This window comes from Periophthalmus magnuspinnatus, chromosome 17, assembly GCF_009829125.3.
Source record: "Periophthalmus magnuspinnatus isolate fPerMag1 chromosome 17, fPerMag1.2.pri, whole genome shotgun sequence".
In the NCBI taxonomy this organism is placed as follows: Eukaryota; Metazoa; Chordata; class Actinopteri; order Gobiiformes; family Gobiidae; genus Periophthalmus; species Periophthalmus magnuspinnatus.
In genome coordinates, this window is record NC_047142.1 from 9,980,509 (window position 1) to 10,000,927 (window position 20,419).

At 36.1% G+C, this 20,419-nt stretch overlaps 1 protein-coding gene across 2 annotated transcripts in view; it reads right to left on the bottom strand.

Moving 5' to 3' along the window:
* zmynd11 (zinc finger, MYND-type containing 11) overlaps window positions 1-19,858 on the bottom strand; it is a 28,404-nt gene extending 8,546 nt beyond the window's left edge. The window contains exons 1-7 of one of the 2 annotated variants that reach the window (XM_033982628.2): window positions 19,628-19,858; window positions 15,528-15,663; window positions 9,954-10,113; window positions 8,524-8,547; window positions 2,083-2,244; window positions 1,564-1,641; window positions 733-825 (exon numbers count right to left, since the gene is read on the bottom strand). In XM_033982628.2, the coding sequence (XP_033838519.1) occupies window positions 733-825; window positions 1,564-1,641; window positions 2,083-2,244; window positions 8,524-8,547; window positions 9,954-10,113; window positions 15,528-15,658 (648 nt within the window). In that variant the 5' untranslated portion in view covers window positions 15,659-15,663; window positions 19,628-19,858. The remainder of the gene's footprint in view (window positions 1-732; window positions 826-1,563; window positions 1,642-2,082; window positions 2,245-8,523; window positions 8,548-9,953; window positions 10,114-15,527; window positions 15,664-19,627) is intronic. The other variant, XM_033982629.2, reaches the window with a different exon arrangement.
* Between the last annotated feature and the right edge of the window lie 561 nt (window positions 19,859-20,419).

Below are 20,419 nucleotides of genomic sequence, written 5' to 3' on the forward strand. Positions count from 1 at the left end.
AATCTCTACTGAATAAAGGTAAAACGCAGCTGTTAACATGAAAACTACCACTTCATGACATCACAAGGTGGAGCAGAGCATTTTTAGCTTTGGAGATATAAACAGACTAATAATAATTATTCAAATGTGTGAATGAAACAAAACACAACTCCGAGTCTGTTTCTGAGGAGATAATAACATTGTAACATGGATTAATTTTAAATGTATCCATCCTCTTTTATTCAAGTATTGGTATTTTTTATTGCTTTATTGCTTTATTACTGTGACCGTGCTTGCCTCTCTGCGGATCCGAAAAGTTGCATAATGCACCTTTAAATGCACAAGAGCAAAAACTGACCATAGCTTTTTTATAGTATTTTTGAGCTTTGTGTTCAAGGTCATACTAAAATTTCACACTCTATTTCGATACTCGATACCGATTATGACCATGATAATAAAAAACACTCCTTCTTTAGGCAATAGAAAGTGATTTTCAAATCCCAGTACCTTCTTTTCTATTCCCATGTGGCCTTATATCTGTGTAATCCCTCAGTCGTCCAGGTAGGTTCATAGTGGTCCATGGTGTACACTAGTCTATGTGTCTTATACTTGTTCTGCTACAGCTCAAGATCACTCTAAAGCTGTTCAGGAAAGGTTCATTCTGTTCTGTGAATGTGACTTTTTTAGAATTGATACTCGTCAAATGAGTCTTATTGTCGATACTTTTGACAGCCCTAGTTTGTGTACTCGTACCTCTTGAATATTGGCCACGTCCAGAGGAGTGTGGATGAGTCTTCTGTACATGGGATGCTTGGTGTCTTTGCCTTTCTTGTGTAGGTCCACCGCCTGGAAGTGGAAAGGGGAAGAGCATTCTAATAAAGATAAATATAGGCCAGCGCAGAGCATGATGGGAAATCTGACACCACTTAGAGATTCAGATGGGTTTGAGAGAGAGTGAGGACAGAAATCAATTAAACTAAGTGATGGATTAAGGCAGCGAGACAACACGTCATTGGGGCATTTAAACCTGTCTTAAAATGGCCTTGTTTAAAGAGGGTTTTACTCCTGTGGGGTATTAACTGCTAACACATAACATATTTAGACCACCATGTTACCTTTTATTATTTTGAAAATGCTATATTCACTGAAGACAACATATTAACATGTTTAATATGTTTAATTATAGTTTTTAACGCTAGCATTATCATAACACAATCAGTGTGCATTTTGCTAATGAAACTACTTCACATTGTACCTAGTTCCTGAAATTGTACTGCAGTGTTTTGTATCATGTTTTGTACTGAAAATTGCCATGCCGGAGTCTGGGTGATCTATGCTTGTGGGTTGAGCATTGGACAGGTTTGTACTGCCAAACTAAGAAGCTTTCGAATAGGGCTCAGAAGAGATCGCTAGATTACCCAAACTTGCATAGATGACATAAAACCTCTTCAGGCATTTTTTTAATGAGGGAGCATTATTATGGTAGAAAGGTCCAAAAAGTAAATTTTGCACAATACCCCGTCTTTATATACAGACACATATTCCTACAGATTAGATTGCTGGGTAAAGTGTAATCATTCTTACCCTCTCTTTCATGCGCTGGACGATAAAACGCAGGTATTTGCACATCTCCTGTTTGTTGAGATTCTTCTTTTTACTTCCCTAAAAAACAACAACATTCAGTCAACTCTAGACAAATTATTTTTAGAGGAATAGAACTCAAAGTTGTAGCTACTTGTTTGGCCAATGTTATTTATCCATTAACTAAAATTTCAAACTTGATCTTGATACTAAGAAATAGAACTGATTCTGATACCACAATGATAATAAGAATTCACTTTAGAGAATAGAACATGATTTTCAATATATGCCTCAGTCGTCCAGGTAGGTTCATAGTGGTCCATGGTGCACACTAGTCTATGTGTCTTATACTTGTGAAAGATACAGCTCAAGATCATTCTAAAGATATTCAGGAAAGGTCTGTCCCGTGAATGTGACTTTTTTCGCATTGATACCTGTTCAAATCAGTATCTAGTTTCAGTACTAGTTTTAGTATTGATTTAGTATTTGAGTTTTGATACTTTGGACAGCCTTAATCCTTACCCTGCAGATGGTACATTGCCAGTGCGATCCTGGGTCGCGGGGCCGGCACTCGTCCGACAGACACTTGAGGTGGTAGACTCTGAAGCAGTTATCGCAGCTCAGCACGTCTCCAGGCAGGTGACACTCGAAGCAGTACCAGTCGTGGCTCTCGGTCTCCCAGTCCTGCACGAGACACACAGCACAGAGAGCTCGGGTGACCCCCCCTCAACCCGGGAGGACAGGGGAGAAGAAAGGCCCCTCCACTTCTACTTCTACAGAGACACAGGCACACACCACACATGCTGAACTCAGAGCCACACTGCACTAACTGACACCAATGCTGCAGGATGTAAGTGCAAGAGACTAATTAAAGGGCCCATATTACACTATTTTCTGATATATGTTGTTTATAATGTTGTTTCCTCATCAAAAACATACCCAGAGTTTTTTTTTATTTTGTTTCATTCACACATATTTAACACACAAACCCTGCATATTTAGGCTGAGTTCTTCCCTCAAACAGAATACACTCAGCCCTGGAATTGTTAATCACTACTGAATGAGGTAAAAGGTAGATGTTAACTTAAAAACTATCACTTCATGACATCATAAGACGGAACAGAGGGTTTTGAGCTTTTGAGATGTAAACAAACTAATAAACCAGGATTACTCAAACGTGTGAATGAAACAAAACACAACTCCAAGTCTGTTTTTGAGGAGGCCAACAACATTATCACGTGGCTTAAAGCTCACAAGAGTCCGTATGGTGTAATATAGGACCTTTAAATGTTGACTTTAATTAGAAGGAATGTTTGTGTTCTGATATTTTCAATATTAGGCCAAAAATGATATAGATTTAAATACAACAGCTACAAGTTAACTGTTATATGAATAAAGTCTGTTACATTGGTTGGTTCATTTCTGTTCTGTGTCTGTAACAGTGAAAACAATAAAATAAATGGACTATCTTAGTACTTTAATACTGCAAGCATAATTTGACTTGTGTAATGCTTTTTCTAAAATCAATTTTAAAAATCTATCCATTTACTTATGTTCTGTATGTCGATATTGACTTAAATAAAGTTAAAAACCTTCCAAATGATTTATTTTTATAAGGAGCTAAACAGTGGGATGTTACTGCAGTTTGGCTTTGAGTGCTGGGAGAAGTCCTAACTACAAACCTGACTTAAAAAAAATACACAGGTTTCAATCATATCACTTACTTCAATTTTGTTTGCTTTACTTTATTTTATACTTTTAAATATGACTGATCAGCTATTCATGGGTTTCAGTTTCCTCTTATGTGGAACATTATGAGGATTATTTTCCTTTCAAACTATCCATTTTGTTTTAAATTGTTTATTGCTATGGCGACAGTCCTAATTTTTATCTCAAACCCATGCATTGGTGGGGTCGTACAAGTGTAATTTGTAAGAGAGAGAATGTAGTAAAATGTGCCAGATAATGTAAAAAAATGTGTTTTATATAAAAGAGGTAACAACTGGTTTTAAGATTTTTTTTTAAATAAATATACAATAGTAAAAAGGTCATCATGTTAAATAAATGACGGCAAAACTCCGCTCTGGTCTCAAAAGTTGAAAGTGCTAATGAACTCATTGCAGTGAATAATTAGGTTGCCAGAAAAGTGCTACTAAAGTAAGGAATAAGTTTGAACTGCAGCAAAATGAGTAATGTGGAATGTACTGCAGTTTGGCTTTGAGTGCCCAAATAACTTCAAAAATGGCACAATATCTCTTCTCTGTTCAACCTTTTATCCGTCTCAACTCAAATCATATACTTCTGCTTAGAAATTTTCCATCTAAATCTTGCCGTGTTAAGTGTACTTTCTTAGTCAATTTAAAAACATGATTTTAATTGATCAAATATATCAAAAACCCCGGAGCTGGAATGTAATGTGTAATTGGCCTGATTGCTCCCATTCACAGCCTGCACAAGTCCTGACTGTGTGGTTGGGCAGAAGAAGCAGGCAGCTCCTGAGACATGTCCAAACCAAACATTTGATATGGACTCTCTTCAAACACAGAGCTGTGAATGGGACAGGGCCAGGTCCAAAACAGCCAAAAGGACAAAGAGGGACAGATCTGGGATTGATTCAGTAACTTCAAAGTTCTGTCATTACAAGTGAAAAATCGAATCAGAGAGCGCATCGAAAGGCAGTTATTTGAACAAGATGCTGAATGAACTGTGGCCAGGACTGGTTTATTAAAAACAGATCAACTCAAACTCAAAGTGAACACTGAATCCACTTTTATCGATATTAAATACATGGAGTTTCAAAAGCATTATCTACTGTTTCAGGTCATTATCTGGCAACTTTAGTGCAAACTAGGTAAATTTGCAGGTTTCTGGTCAAGAATGTCTAAATGTAGGTTTGTGCTGGCTCCAGTGGTTGGCAGCATCACACAGGACCGTCCTGATCACAGCCAGGTGTTTGTGTTCAGAAACACCTGGCTGCAGGGGCGGAGTTTCAACTGTGGATCACTCTTAGTTTGAAATGTTGTTCCAGGTTGTTCCATGTTGTTTAGTCTCACTTGAAGTAATTCAAAGATTTTTTTTTTTAAATGGGTCTTTACTTTAAATCTTAATTATATTGTTTATTTTATATTTAACATTTAAATGAAGATAGCATTAGCCAATACCTACCAGAAACACCTACCTTTATGAAAACGAAGTGTTCAGTACATTCCTAAAGTTAACATCTTGTCAATGATTATCCATCTGTAACTTGATGTACACAGTGTGATCCTTAAATCTTTATTTATTTTAGCCTTTTTTTTTTTTTTTGCACAACTCAAGAACACTGCTAATGAGAACTAGATAGAGTGTCTTACTATGGAATTATATTAACAGGCAGATAAACTGTAGATATGATTATTATTACACTAATTTTAAGGCTTTCATAGTTTCAGTTGTTATTTACAGACTATAGAGGACTAGTGGAAACACATAGCCCAGGTCATTAAAGTACATTTTTATTGTAGATAGTGGAATCAACAGTTCATTTGTGTCTAAATCTACAGGATGACAAATGTAAAATTAGAGCTGCAGGATGAATCACATTCAAATCGAAATCAGAATTTGAATGGACGCAGTCAGGAAATCACAGAGGCTGCAATTTTTGAAGTACCGTAGTTTCCTCCACAATCAACAAAACACTATTTCTGCCTTATTCTGCATAAAAACTGCTAATCCTGTAGTTTAGACCTGTACACACATGTTCTTAAATGTGATTCTCGTATTAGTTTTTCAGTCCATATTTCAATGTGTTTACAATGTGAACTTTGAACAGAATCCTACTGTTAAAACACAAATTGGAAATTTAACCACAATCGCAATGCTTGTTAGAAAATCAGAGCTGGTCCCAAATGGTTCAGCCATATGAAAGTTTCATTTGTACTTTATTTTATAGTGCATTCTGTAAAACTGTCAGGTTTTCCGTGGTGTTATTCATCTAAATACAGAACCAGTTAAAGGACCTGCTGTAGCTGCTCCGCCTGGAGCTAAACTGACCAGTGCAGTGAGATCATTATCAGTGTGTGACCAAAGCCACAGTAAATATTTGGAAGGTTGATCCAAGGTCACTGGACACACTCTCACTTCTCACACTTTTTTTGCAACTTAAAGCCGCAGTATGTAACCCTTTAGCCAAAAAATAGACTAAAATATAAGCATGTCATTTTAGTTGCATTAATTACACTGTAAAACTTTGAAAAACATTAACCTTACTTGAACGGGCTTGCATCTCCACAAACCTGACTCGTACTTAATGGCCTCAATCTTACTTGTTTCCATGGAAATGTTTTTCCTTTACATTATAACATAAAACTATGTACCAAAGTATGGTTTAAACTTTCTATTTCCATAGAAACATGCAGGTGATGAGTCACCTCCAGAAAGTTACACACTGTATCTTTAATATGAGCTACACTTAATTGAAATTGATCTATACAATTGATTTCAGATAAATATGGAATTGCATTTTTTCAGCCAAGAATTGCGATGTGGTTAGATTTCAAAATTCCAGTTTTAAATGAGCCAAGAAGAATTGGCAAAAAGAGTGAAAAGGTCCTATAACTGACAAACTAATACAAGAATCACATTTCAGAACATGTTTATACAGCTCTTAACTGCAGCGTCAGCAATTTTTTGCAGAATAAGAACATTTTTGTTTGTGAGGGAAAATGTGGTACTTCAAAAATTGCAGCCTTTGTAATTTGCTAATAGCGCCCATTCAAATTGTAATTAATTTCACAGTCCTACCATTTGTCTGATCACTTAGTATATTGTTTATATATATATTATATATAGTATATTGTTTGTTTGGTTTTTTTAATAGAAATGCATTACAAGAGATTTTTATGTGAAGAACTAGTAAAAGTCACAGCTTAGTGCAGTAATCAAATTTAACATTGAATCACTTTTTCCACTGAATAATTGTGAAACATACGCATGCCAGACAGAGAGTGCTAAGAACACAGTCACATCCACCCTGAGAGGAGACTAGAGCTACCAAAACCAACTGTTACACACACGCACATGCTCACCAACAACCTGCAGCTACGCCAAAATACCTCAACATTTTAATTAAGACTAGAATCTGTAATTAGGCAGTCACTTTTCATTCATAATAGACCTGTTTGGGTTGGTGACGAACTGGGAAAAAAGTGCTCCTTATGAGGAAATCTATCCACTGATGTTGTGTTAGCTGAAGCAATACAACAAAAGACACTTTCACAATAACAGGCGGGCGAGCAGTGAATGTAACTGCTTCTCACTTTACACCATGGCAAATATTTGTACATTTTTTATGTTTTTTCCTCTCAAACATAATTATTCACCATTTATGTTTGGGTATATTACAATACATGTGCATATATAAAGTCTTCAAAGTTATTAGCTGCATGAAATTAAAGAGAGGGTATTACTATTGTTAAAACAAAACACATTTAGATTGCCATGTTACCTTTTACTGTTTTGAAAATGCTACACTCACTGAAAACAACAGATTAAAAAAGTTCAATTAGTTTCCGTTTCATTTTTGATGCTCTAAGTCCATTTCCACTTGCTCCCGAGGCTAAGTCTCTTCCCACGCTAAGTCACCCCCCCTTCAGAGCGCTATCACGTGCATCCCACTAATGAAACTACAACTTCACAAACCTGATACGATGTGAAGTAGTGTATTGTTTTGTATCCTCTATTTGTGTATTTATAGGCTTGTGGGCTGAGCCTTGTACAGGAGGAGTGGTCTCGTACAGCAGCTAATCGCAAAAAGGGTTCCAGTAGAGCCCAGGAGAGATCGCTAAGTTACTGAAACATGCATGGATGACATCTAAAACATCCTCAGGCATGTTTTTGATGAGGTTATGCACGTTGAAACATGATAGAAAGCTCTTAAAGTTGATTTTGCATAATACCCCCTCTTTAAACTTTCATATACGTGATGAACAGTTGTGATCATTTATGTTATAATATAATCAGTTTCAGTTTGTCTACATTTGCGTTGCTTCTAGTCTAGATGACACCACCAGTGAAACAGTCCCTCGTAAGAATGTGTAGTCAGTGAATAACATTAAGAACAAAGTAACTGCTAATTAGAATAAAACGTAGTGAAAGTGTTGCCTAGCTGCAGGTTGGTCGTGAGCACACGATCAGACATACATCAGTGATCACTTCAGTAAGAAATGTGGCCACAGCGCTGCAGGGGAACATCATGAAGCTTTTCTGGTGATGACAGACAGCGAAATCGATCAGTGACATCACTACTTTGATTTAGGAGGCGGGTCTTAAAAACATTAGTTCATTTTGGATAAAATCATTTTGTACTGATCAACTGTGTTATGAGGCCGTTTGTTTATATCTGCCATCTGCTTGTCTCCATGAAGAAGTTATTGCTTTGCCTGGAACATTCCACAGTATGGCATTAAACATAACCATCTTGCATTTAGTTAATTCCAGCTGGCAATAAATGCATTCTTACTGAAAGCGGACTCATCTCTCTACAGATCTGGCTTGTAACTGAGCCAGGTGGTGTATCCATGGAGATATATAAGTTTAATGCCATACAGTGGAAACTTAGAGGCAAAGCAATAACAACTCCATGGAGGCAAGCAGGTGGCAGATCCTACACCAGAAAATGTGTACTTTTAAATGTGGTTTACAATTGAAGGTTAAATCTATTGGATTTTGACTTGTAGTAGTGGTCCTCCATCAAATATTGAGACAAATTTTGTTTATATAAAAGGACTAATTTAAACAATTTATTAGCTTTATTTCTAGTGACACAAATCAGAGTTTGTGGTTATTTTTATATATTTTGGACCTAAAAAGATTCACTTAAATCCCAGAGTGCAGTGCATGTGGCAGATTTCTCACAGAACGATGTTAGTCAAAGGGAGGAAAGAGGAGAACCCTGTTGTGAATGGAACAATTGTAAAGCCTTACCTGACTGCCCTCTGCTTTCGGGTCCTGTGATTGCAAGTGATTCAAAGAGCAATGTTTAAAGTCCTGCTGCTACAAACACACGTCCGCCATGGGACCCCAACCAATACTGCATTTTAACGTGTGTGTGTGTGTTTTTTTAAGACAATACAACTACAGGCAGTTATTTGGTATGCATTTTGTTCTGTCAAATAATAAAAGTGAAATTTTCCCCTAGATATTAGACATAATAAAATGTGTTCTGAGCTAGTAAGTCAGGCTTGGATAATAACAAGAACCAGGGGAAATAAAGGCGATATTACATAAGGCTAGGCCAATGCGAACAACACTACTTAGACTCAATATAACTTTGCACAATCTCCATCTTTGCATGTGTCCGAACTGACTTTTGGATTAAAAAAAAAATACTTCTCACTATTTTGAAAAAGATCAAACTGGAACAATGTGATTAGATAAGAATAACAGGCCAGTATTTTTACATAAAGCTAAGGTAATATGAAGAACACTACAAGTTAATACAACTGTGTAGCATCTCTGCATTTGCTTGTGTTTAAATAGACTTTCTGATTAGAATAACTACCCAGTATTTTGTAAAAGATCATATTTGAACAGTATGAAAGATGACACGTTACTACCCAAATCACCTACCACGTTTTAGAGCCGAGAATAACTAATACTGAGTCAGAGTACTTGTAAAAATGGCCGTGTTTAAATGCACACCAAAAACCTGATCATTGTCTGATTTCTGGAGTTTTTTATTGAAATGCCACACAAACAGTTACATCTGAGCTGAGTAATCTCATTTCTTGATTGTTCACACCTGTGCATGTTTTGACAAGGAAAAAAGTAATGTGACTAAGACAAAAGTGAAAGAAAATGTTTAAAGTTTGACAGATGTGACTAGGACTGTACACAACTAAAGAAATTCTTGGTCAACTAAAGACATGTCCAACTCATAGACTGCATAAAGAAGTGGACTAAGGGCGTGTACCACAGCTAGCAGGTTAGCTCTGTCCATTCATATATACAGTCTACTGTCCTACTAATCGATTAATCCACTATAAAGGGGGCAAAAGCTCTCAAAACTATTCCGTATCTCTATGTATCTGACCATAACTGCACTCAAAAACAACCCTTTAGTGTATTCATGAGGCTGATATACAATGTCCTATATAAAGCGTTATTATCTAAATACAATACAGACAAAACACATTTTGGTTGATTAAAACGCCATCAGCCGATTGGACCTACAACCCTACATGTCACAGGTGTTTTTGATGATCAGATTTATTTTGTGCATATAAACATACACCAAAAAGTCAAATTATTTGGTTACGTGATTACTCTAGTTGTCTGTTTTATACTGGCCATGTAGATGTATGGACTGGTTAATGATATATGTCCTAGAGTAAAATGGTTAGAGCTAGTCTTACCATCTCGTCCCCGGGCAGCCAGTAGCCCTCCTGTTCGATGCCCGCCTTGGAGCCCTTGCAGCCCACAGTGAGGGTCTCCACCACCAGGCCGTCCTTCACCGCCAGGCTGAGCTGACGGGCGGTCTCCTTAGGGTGCATCCCAAACACACGGCTCAGGTACCTAAACATGAGAAAAGAGGAAACAAAGGGTAGAAATTAGGGCTGCACAACATATCACAGAAATATCGCTATTGTGATACTGGCTGAAGCAATAATCGATATTGCAATGCTTTGCAACAACACAAAGTTCTCCATTTTAGAGAAATGCACTGTTTTTGGAAACTATAAAGGGACAGGGAAGGTCAGGTCAGATTTTTTCACTATATCAGACTTGGGTTGGTCTCGGTTTTGTCTTTGTTAAGTTTTTATTTTGACCCAGTTTGACTTGTAAATGAAAGCACATGCATTTACTATTTTAATTTAACTGAACTTACTATATCAAAATATATATTAAAATATCACAATATCGTTTTCGTAGTACAAAACACGGTTAGTGAATATTGCGTCTTTTCCTCATATCGTGCAGCCCTGGTAGAAATTTGAATAAAACTATTTTTGCAATGTTGATATGTGTAAGTAGCTGACAGATGTGTAAAGATCTAGAGAAGCTGAGGAATATGGCTGCATAATATTGGAAAACAAATAGTATTGCAATTGCGTTTAGATTAGCGGTATAGGTTTAAAAAGTAGGATTCTGTTAAGAGTCCACTTTGTGACCAACTCTAGGAGCATTCACATTTGAGCGAAGTTTGAAATATGAAGTGAAGCCTTTGCGTTTCTTGGGGTTGGACTATTTTGTATCGTCCCCCCACACTCCCTTGACTTTTAAACTATTTGTTCCATCAAACATAAAGCCTGGAGTGTGCGCCTCTGTAATATGTCCCCATGTACCCTGGGCATGGTTCCAGCAGCAGCCTGTAGTTCTGCTGTCAGGTGGAGAACACTGGCAAAGCTCCAGACTCCAGACACACAAAGGGGAAGGGGAGAGAGGTTACACCTGCAGCAGGGACACAAGCACGAGCAGGCTCCAGACACTGTAAACCTTGGCTAAAAGTGCATCTATCTCAAATCCAATCCAAATATAGTCATTAGTGCTTTAAAAACAACAACATGGTAGGCCAAAGTGCTGTTCACATTCATTTACAATATCAAACAGAGAAACAGTGAAACAACGAGGGTCAAATAAAGTTGGTCATTACGTCAACAGCTCATTCTTTGTTAAACGCCGAAAAGAAAACATGAAGCCTTCACTGAATTGGTCTGTACACTTCTGGTACTGTTTAAGAGGTGTAACTGGAGTACTAAACTTTTTCTTGTGAATGATTAAAGTTACCTCCATAGAGTTTATTGTAAATGCAGCACTTCGTCACAAAATGAGTAGTATGCCATCAATTGCTAACCCGCAGATTGGCTGTACTCTGGCGGTCCACTCCAGTTTCTCTTTGACATCATTTTCAGCTGTGGATGCCACCAAAAATGCATGCATACGAATATTAACGATTTGCAAAAATTGTTTATGGAGTGGAGTATTAGTCAGATAGATATAAATACTTCCTTCTTTCATGGTTTCAAAATTGTGGAATGCAGTTTTAAGATGTTGTATTAGGACCGTAGGAACCACACAGTGTGACATCTACAGTATTATTGTGGGAATTAATAACATTAACTGGAAAATGTTTTATTATCAACAATGTCCTCAGCTTTTACTGCTTTGCTTTGAGGAAATTACTATTATTAAACTCTTAGTGTTGAAATATGACACATAGCTATGAAATGGAATAAAGGAGCACGGTCTAGGTGCTTCTCCGCTTTCTTCTTACGTCACTAACACAAGATGGTGCATTTGTGGAACAGATTTTCCCCAGAAGCTTTTAGTCCCAAACATCGTTGAAGTCTAAATAATGAGACTCTTGATCATAATTGTAACATAATTATATATCAATAACATAATTATAATATTCAACTATAGACTGTATGTCTATGTACTCAACACCCAAGCAAACTATAAGAGTTTAATACATTTTATTCTTCATGTATTTGTTTTGTTTACATTTAAAATTCAGTTCACAACATCTCACCAGACAATCACATCTTTTTGCTGGATTTCACTGTTCAAGTTTATGCCTGTTGTACAAATTTGCCACATTCAATTTCCCACACATAAATATACCAATAAACAAAGCATCATTTTAGACTTTTGCGTGTGTAAAATATCCAGCACCATCCCCTACATCTCCCTGTTTAAATGAACAAGTGTTTTGTGAGTCCACATCAATAAGTAACTCAGATTTGCAAAGGGACCTTGGATTAAATTCATTGGTCACTCCAATGTCAACAGGCACTCATCCACAGCAGTGGTTTAGGGAAATAAAGCCGTGGTGGGACGGGGGGGGCGCATGTTGCCACTTTGTGTTGCCATGACGACAGCCAGGGCTGAGTTGGAGTGGCGCCAGCTCCCGAGGTCCTCCGGCTGCTCGTACAGGACGTGTTAAGTGTTTCATTTAGGGGAGCCACGGCTGGGTGAATGAGAGATCTGTCATCAGTCACAGATCTGCCTTCGGTTCATCAGTGCGGGCATTTGAGACACTTAGTGCTGCGATGTAATGGAAGTAAATGAGACAGACGCACCAAATGCTCGGAGTGGGAAACATTTGGGCATCAATTAGGAGCTTCATATTCATAACCATCCACCAGAAGAAAATGGAAGTTGCCAGTGTTCACAGTGTCTTTTATTGTAATTCAAGAACACTTTTATCAAACTATTTTCAAAGGTGTTATTGTTTTGCCTGGAATATTTCACAGTATGACTTTAAAATGATCTATCACCATGGGGACAAGCAGGTAATAAGCTACTTACAGTAAGAGTGTTTTTTTTTTTCTCCAAAGCATATTTTAGCTATTAAAACACTTAAATAAAGTTTAATGTCATACTGTGGAACATTTAAAGCAAAGCACTAACAAAATGGAGCCAAGCAAGTGACCCACAAGAAAAGTGCAGAGTGCACCTTTAATGTAATTTGCCTAGCTGTTATTTTACTAGTGGAAGAGAGTACTGACTGAATTTTGGACAGTTTTGGTGTTTTTTGTGTTAAAATATAAAACACAAATATATCTATATCATATATATATATATACATATATATATATGATATATATATATATATATATATGATATATATGATATATATGATATATATGATATATATATATATATATATATATATATATATATATATATATATATATATATATATATATATATATATATATATATATATATATATATATATATAATATTAGCTATAACTTAAAAAAAAAAAAAATATGAAGGTTGTGAAGTAGTGCATTTAGAAATGTAGAATCTTTTACCAGCAACTTTAACTCAAAAGAATTCCAACTAGGTCTGTCATAATAATTACAATACTGGCTTATCGTTCAATACAAGATGGATGGGGCAATAATTTTTGGGGGTCAGTATTTATTGTGGGTCTTTTTCTTTGTACTTATGGGAAAAGTTTGGTTCTATGATGAGATTTGAGCTGTAAAAGGTTGAATTATGAACTTCTATGACTCATTATACACACAAACTACTTATGTGTTGCGTTCTGTTATTTATTTCAGCAATGTTTTTTAAACAATATTATAGACTTTGAGTAGTTTTTTGTGAATAATTCTGCTTCATGGTTTGGTTTCAATATTATCATTTATCATCTATATTTACGTCAGCAGTATATCGCACACCGCAAGTATGTGGCTGTATTCTTTTTTTTATGTAAAAATGTCATGTTAATTGAATCATCAAAATAAAACAAAAATGCATCTGCTTTTTGAAAAATATAATTATACATTACATAAAAACCAGTTGGAAGACGCTAGAATTTGGCCTGGCTGTGTTCAAGTGTTGGCACGTCTGGTTTAGCGCTGGATTCTCTGCCCTGGGGTCGTATAATCTACATAACACATGCCTCCATCTCCGCCTCTTGTAAGAACTTGCACTCTTTCTGCTGTAATTACAAATGATATTGAGACAGTAAACATCACTTCAGGGTTTAGTGCTGCTTTTATATTGAAATTAGCCCACTTGTTTACAAAAATAATCTCATGTTGCCGTGTCACAGCTTGTAATTACAACCTTGGGTAGAATTTAGGAGTAGTTAAAGACTTCAAATGACAGAAATACAGCAAAATAATGAATATGTTGGAATACTTTTAGATAGTTGTAAGTAAAAACTTAGTTGTTTGAAAAAGTTGAGTGTGAATCTGATAGATCTCTTTAAGCAATTGCTGCATGAAACTTGGCCTGTCACAATACTGATACTGTATAGACTAGACATGGGATGATAAACAATATATTATCGTGATAAAAAGGCTAGAACAATATGCGTGGGACATTTTATATAATCATGAGAATAATCGATAAAGACAATCACCAGAATGTGCAGAAAAAAAATTATTCTCCCTGATGGTCTCTTCTAAATCACTGTTGTTTTCACTTACAACAAAGTACAACACTACAGACCCTCTCAGTCTTTAACACAGTTTAAGACTAGACTGAAACCCCACCTCTTCTCCCTGGCATTTAACATCAGCTAGACAGAATATCTTAGTGTTTTATTGTTCTTTTCCTATGTATTGTGTCATTTGTATATTTGTTTTTGATGACTTTTATGTGAAACTCTTTGGGCAGCTGAAGTAAAAAATAAATAAACTGTTTAAATAATCGTGACACCAAATTCAATATCGTCCTATGTCTAATATCTACTTGTTCAGTACATAACACTGTGGAAGTCTTGAATTATGAACTTTTACGACTCCTTATTGACACAAACTAACCACTTTAAGTGTTGCATTTTTTTCTAGCTCATATTTTTAACAATATGATACATTTAGAATACTTTTTTGGGGGATAATTCTTCTTTAGGGTTTGGTTTCAATATTATCGTTTACTGTCTATATTTACTTCAGCAATATATTGCACTTCAACATGTGTTATCGTGACAGACTTACATGAAAACATTTTAAAATGAAAGGTGCACAATGGAACTTTTCTGGTGTTTGATGATATTGCCCCAACAGGGATTGTCTACAGTATGGTATTAAATTCATCCATCATGCATTTAGTCAGTTACAGGTGTTTTTGTTACTCAAAAATACCTTGAAAACATCTTTCCACAGATCTGACCTGTATCTTGGCCTGGTAGCATCATCTGCCACTCTCCATGAACATAGACAAGTTTAATGCCATACTGTGGAACATTCTTGACAAAGCAATAATATCTATATGGAAATAAGAAGGTGGTGGACTCACCAACAAAAAAAATAAAAATTACCAAGTGCACCTTTAATATATTAACAGGGCCATTTTCAAGATGTTACTATTTGTTAGCATTAGGTTAGCAGTGCAAATTATCCAAATTTTAGTGATCTAAAAAGAATGTTTTTGAATCATAAGGTAAAAATATATATATGAACTATAAATCCTCATTATCCAACTACAGTCCCAATATCAACAAAATGAAAAGCAGAAACCCTTACTTGGAGATGCGGTCCATGTTTGCGATCTGCTTCTGGTTGCGGATGACCTCGATGGCGGCCCACACGTACTGGACCACTTTGGGGTCCGCCTGCCGCCTCTTCACCACACGAGACATGATTTCTTTATTCATCTCAACTGCAACAAAAACAAAGACATATATAGAACAAATATTAAAGATAATACACTGAATATAACAAATATTAAAAACAGAATCCTGCAAAGGCGTAATTAGCCTCGTTACTTTTTTTTAATCTTGATCTGAACAAAAATCTAACTTGGACCACACACATTTGCTCATTTGATTTAATGAAATAAAGCTTCAGCCAGACAACAGGCTGCACGATTTTGGAAAGATATCTAGGTTTGATAGATTTTAGGTTTAAGGCACATTCATTATTTGTTTCCATTTTTTATATTTTTGTTTGCTCAGTTAGAAAACATGATTGGTTCAGTTATTTCTACATTTGAAGCCTTATATGACCTCAAAATCTGTGCAAACTACTTTTACTTAAGTGATAAAATTGAGTACTTCTTCCACCAATGCCGATGATGGACTATAAAAAAAATGTTTAAAAAAGATTCCATACTCAAAGTGGTTAGAAATATCCAAGTGATCAAAGCTTAAAATGTCACGGAGGATCAGACAAGGACAAGTCTGATGTTCAAAGCAAAATGTGACCTTAAGGAGCAGGATCCTTAAATATCTTAAGAAATTTAAATCCTATTTTATGGGGTCTTCAGCAAAATCCTCCGTGAAACTTGGGTTGTCACTTTAATCAATAGCTAGTTATGTAGAAGCTGTTTGAAACTTTGAAGCTGCTGTGTGGGTTGCGATTTGGGCTGCAAGATGAATCATAATTGAAACTGCAATTTTAATAGACGCATTTAGCAAATTACAACGGCTGCAATTTCTCCTTGAAAATATCCTGTCTTATTCTGCATAAAAACGGCCTTGTCATAGCCCCTGTAGTACAAACATGTTGTGAAATGTGACTCTTGTGCGAATGACAGGAAGCTGCGTAGAAGGAGGAGGCAGAAGTTATGTGACCATTTTGTGCACAATTAGTATCTCAGTTCACTTGACCAGGGTTCTATTATTAAAGGTCCTATATTACGCAAACTTGTGAGCTTTAAACCATGTTATAATGTTGTTACCTCATAAAAAACATACCTGGAGTTGTGTTTCGTTTCACTTACACATGCTTGAGTAATCCTGCATTATTAGCCCGTCTACATCTCCAAAGCTCAAAATGCTCTGTTCCACCTTGTGATGTCATGAGGTGGTAGTTTCCAAGTTAACAGCTATTTTTTACCTTTAGATCAGTAGACACTGGCAATTTCAGGACTGAAATAATCCAAATGATGCTAGCAAAGTTGTATGAAGTTCAAAAACACAGTGGAGTAGTTCCTGTATTACCACATGACATCACAAAGTGGAACAGAGTGTTTTCTGTTTGAAAGAAGAACTCAGCCTAAATGTATTTATTTATGTATTTATTTATTTATCTTTATTTATACAGGGGGACCCAATGAGAGCACTTGGGCTCTCTTTTTCATGGGTGCCCTGTTTAAAATACAACACAAACCGAAAAAACTATCAAAACAAATAAGTCCATAAAAAACATCAATAACAAGTGCAGGTGTGTGTATAAAAGTTTGTTATCAGATTATTAAATATGCAGGATTTGTGTGTTAAACGTAAATGAAACAAAACACAACTCCAGTAATGTTTGTGATGAGGAAATAACATTATAACAGGTCAGAAAATGGCCTAATACGGGCCCTTTAAAACATAAATTACAAATCCAATCTCAATGCTTGACAGAAAAATGCAAAGATATTGTTCCAAAATCATACAGCCCTACTCTACAGCTCAAATCTTACAGTACAGAAAAATAACAAAAAGTTACTCACTAGTACAAAGAAAAAGTACCAATGATAAATATTAACTCTAACAATTATTTCTCCAGTTTCCATTTATTTATGATAAATCGACAGGTAAAAAGTGGCTCTGTACTTGAATAGTTTTAGGTTTTTTGGCATTAGAGTTTGGTGCAAATAATTTTATATTTAAATTTTCCGTATGACACAATTTCACTTAGGCCTGTCACAATATTTAATATATCAACTTATCGTTCAGCATATGTTTGCTGACCAGTATTTTTTCAACCTCAGTATTTATCACATGGGTTTTCATCATACTACTGGCACATTCTTCTTAATTTTAAGTAGCATTAGACTTATATGATGACATCTGAGTTGTAGATGATCCAATAACTACTTAACTACTGGATGATCCAATTAACCTACATAAGATTATAGAATGTAACTACTATTTATATATTGCAGACCATATTATGTTCAATATGATTCACTTAGCAAAGTGTTTACTGCTTTAAGTTTATTGTGAATGTGGTATAAATTCATTTCAATATTATTTTTTATCATGATATTTTCAGAATCACTCTATCACACTTTAAAATGTGTTATTCTAACTGGCCTACTTTCACTAGAAGATTCATTTTGGGTTTGAATATGATAAGGAAGATAAAACTCCAACCAGATGAACCTGTTGCTTCTGTTTGAGAACTTGTCATATCCGTCAACATGCTGTTTTAGACTAACGGAATAGTTAAAAAATGAGCATATATCGTTTTTCTTTCTTTTTACACTATATTTTAAAAGCTGTAATCAGTAATATCTAGGCCTGTCACGATAACATATTTTGATGTTGGATATATGGCTGAAGTAAATATAGATGATAAATGAGAATACTGAAACTAATTTATGCCCCTGACACAAAAACCCAAGAGCAGATTAAACCAAAAAAACTATTCTAAAGTTACATTATTTAAAAAAAAAAAAAAAAAAAGCATAAGCTGCAATAAACAAATAGCAGAGTGAACACTTGAGTATTTACTTTGCATCTGTAATGAGTCATAAATGAGATTTTACCTGATGTTATTTTCAAGGCAGAATAAAAATACTCTTCAAATAACAAAATACAACACAACACAGTTATTGCAAATTAATTACAGAACAGTCTATTGACAATAGTAGCATAACAGCTGCCACATTCACTTGGAGCTATTCTGGTCTAACTCAATTAGCATGGGAACAACTACAGATTGTCACCTACACTTACATTATTTCTTTCAATAACTTATACCTAATTTGGGACTTTGTTGTATTTTGAGTTTCGATGCCTTTTGGATATATTTCAAGAGGATTTACTCAAATTTAAACTATCATTCATACAATCTGAAAATATTTCCAAAATGTTCTAATATTGACTTTCAGTGACGCCCTGTAGTTGTCACTGGATTGTTTTGATAGATGCCTTGCTCACGTTTGGCGCAAAAGATAAAAATACACACATTCAGTCTGCTGCTGTCCATGGGTTGAGGCAATGATGTGGTGTCTATTGGGTTTTACAACATGCATGGTGTAAAAAATAAAACACGATCTTACACTTGAACCACAGCCTGGCATACAGTAGATCAGACAGTGTACAAATATTACACGTCAAAGTATTATTGACAACAAAGACTTATGGGGGCCACAACTGGGTTAGCTGTCTGGTTAGCTGCTAGGCTGCTTAGCTAACTTCGGTGCGAATAATAAAACACTTATTCTGACATAAACCAGGGACGTTAACTGAAAACTGGCATGGTAATAATTATGTGACAACTTTTAATTTCATGATAAACGTGAAATTAGCCAAGATAACGAGCTACATTGCTAGCTAGTTTGGCTTTTCGATGCTAGTAAACGGTTGCAACATGTATCCGAAGATCACAGCCGGACTTGTCAAACTTGTCAATACTGTGGACTCTAAGGAAACGCTAGGGCAATTTAAACTAAAATAATAGTTCAATATGTTGTCATAAAACAGAAAAATAACTAACAAAGTGACTGCTCGTTTGTTTTGGAGGGCGCCATGTTCACAATCCTCCATCACGGATAGAGACAAGGCAGCTAGCGGCTAAGCTACATGCTAAGCTACATGCTAAGCTAACTGTCAAGCTAAGCAGCCGCAGCGGTGTCCCGGAGCTCGCGCCGTTTTGACATTTACCAACGCGGGGACGGAGCCACTCACCTCGGCACAGTGTCACCAACACGCGGCGCTGCGGAGGGTCCAGTCGGAGCTCCTTACATTAGTATTTTGCAAGTGTGTATAGGCTAGAGATGGGGCTGTCTGTGTGCCCAGCTGGCCCCAGTAAGTAGCACAGCGCTGGAAGTAAACAGTGCCGTGGTGGAGGTGGAGTGGATAGGGACAAGTACAGGGGAGAACTCTAGTGGTGGAATCCGCCTCACTGCAGCTTCACCCCGGGCTAACCCACCGCCAGCACTCCGCCTACTGTCGGAGCCGAAGAAGACATCCAAAGCATTTCTTGTAACTACTATTAGTGTCACGAATCAGGATACTAAAATCTCAAACTCGATTTCGACACTAAAGAGTAAACTTGATACTCAACCACGATGGTAATGAAAACACTCTTTATTTAGACAGTAAAATGTAATTTTCAACATTAAATCATAGTACCACGTGGCCTTATATCTGTGTAATCCCTCAGTGGTCCAGGTAGGTTCCATAGTGGTCCATGGGTGTATACTAGTCTGTCTGGTTTAATAGTTGTTTTAATACAGTTTAAGATCAGGTTCATTTCTATGGAAGCCCGTTTCCGCCATGAAAAAAAAAATAAAAGCCCCACAGAAAGTCGAAATTACGAGTTTTAAACTCGTAATTAGGAGTTTAAAACTCGTAATTATGAGTTTAAAACTCGTAATTATGAGTTTAAAACTCGTAATTAGGACTTTTAAAACTACTAATTATGAGTTTAAAACTCGTAATTATGAGTTTTAAAACTACTAATTATGAGTTTAAAAC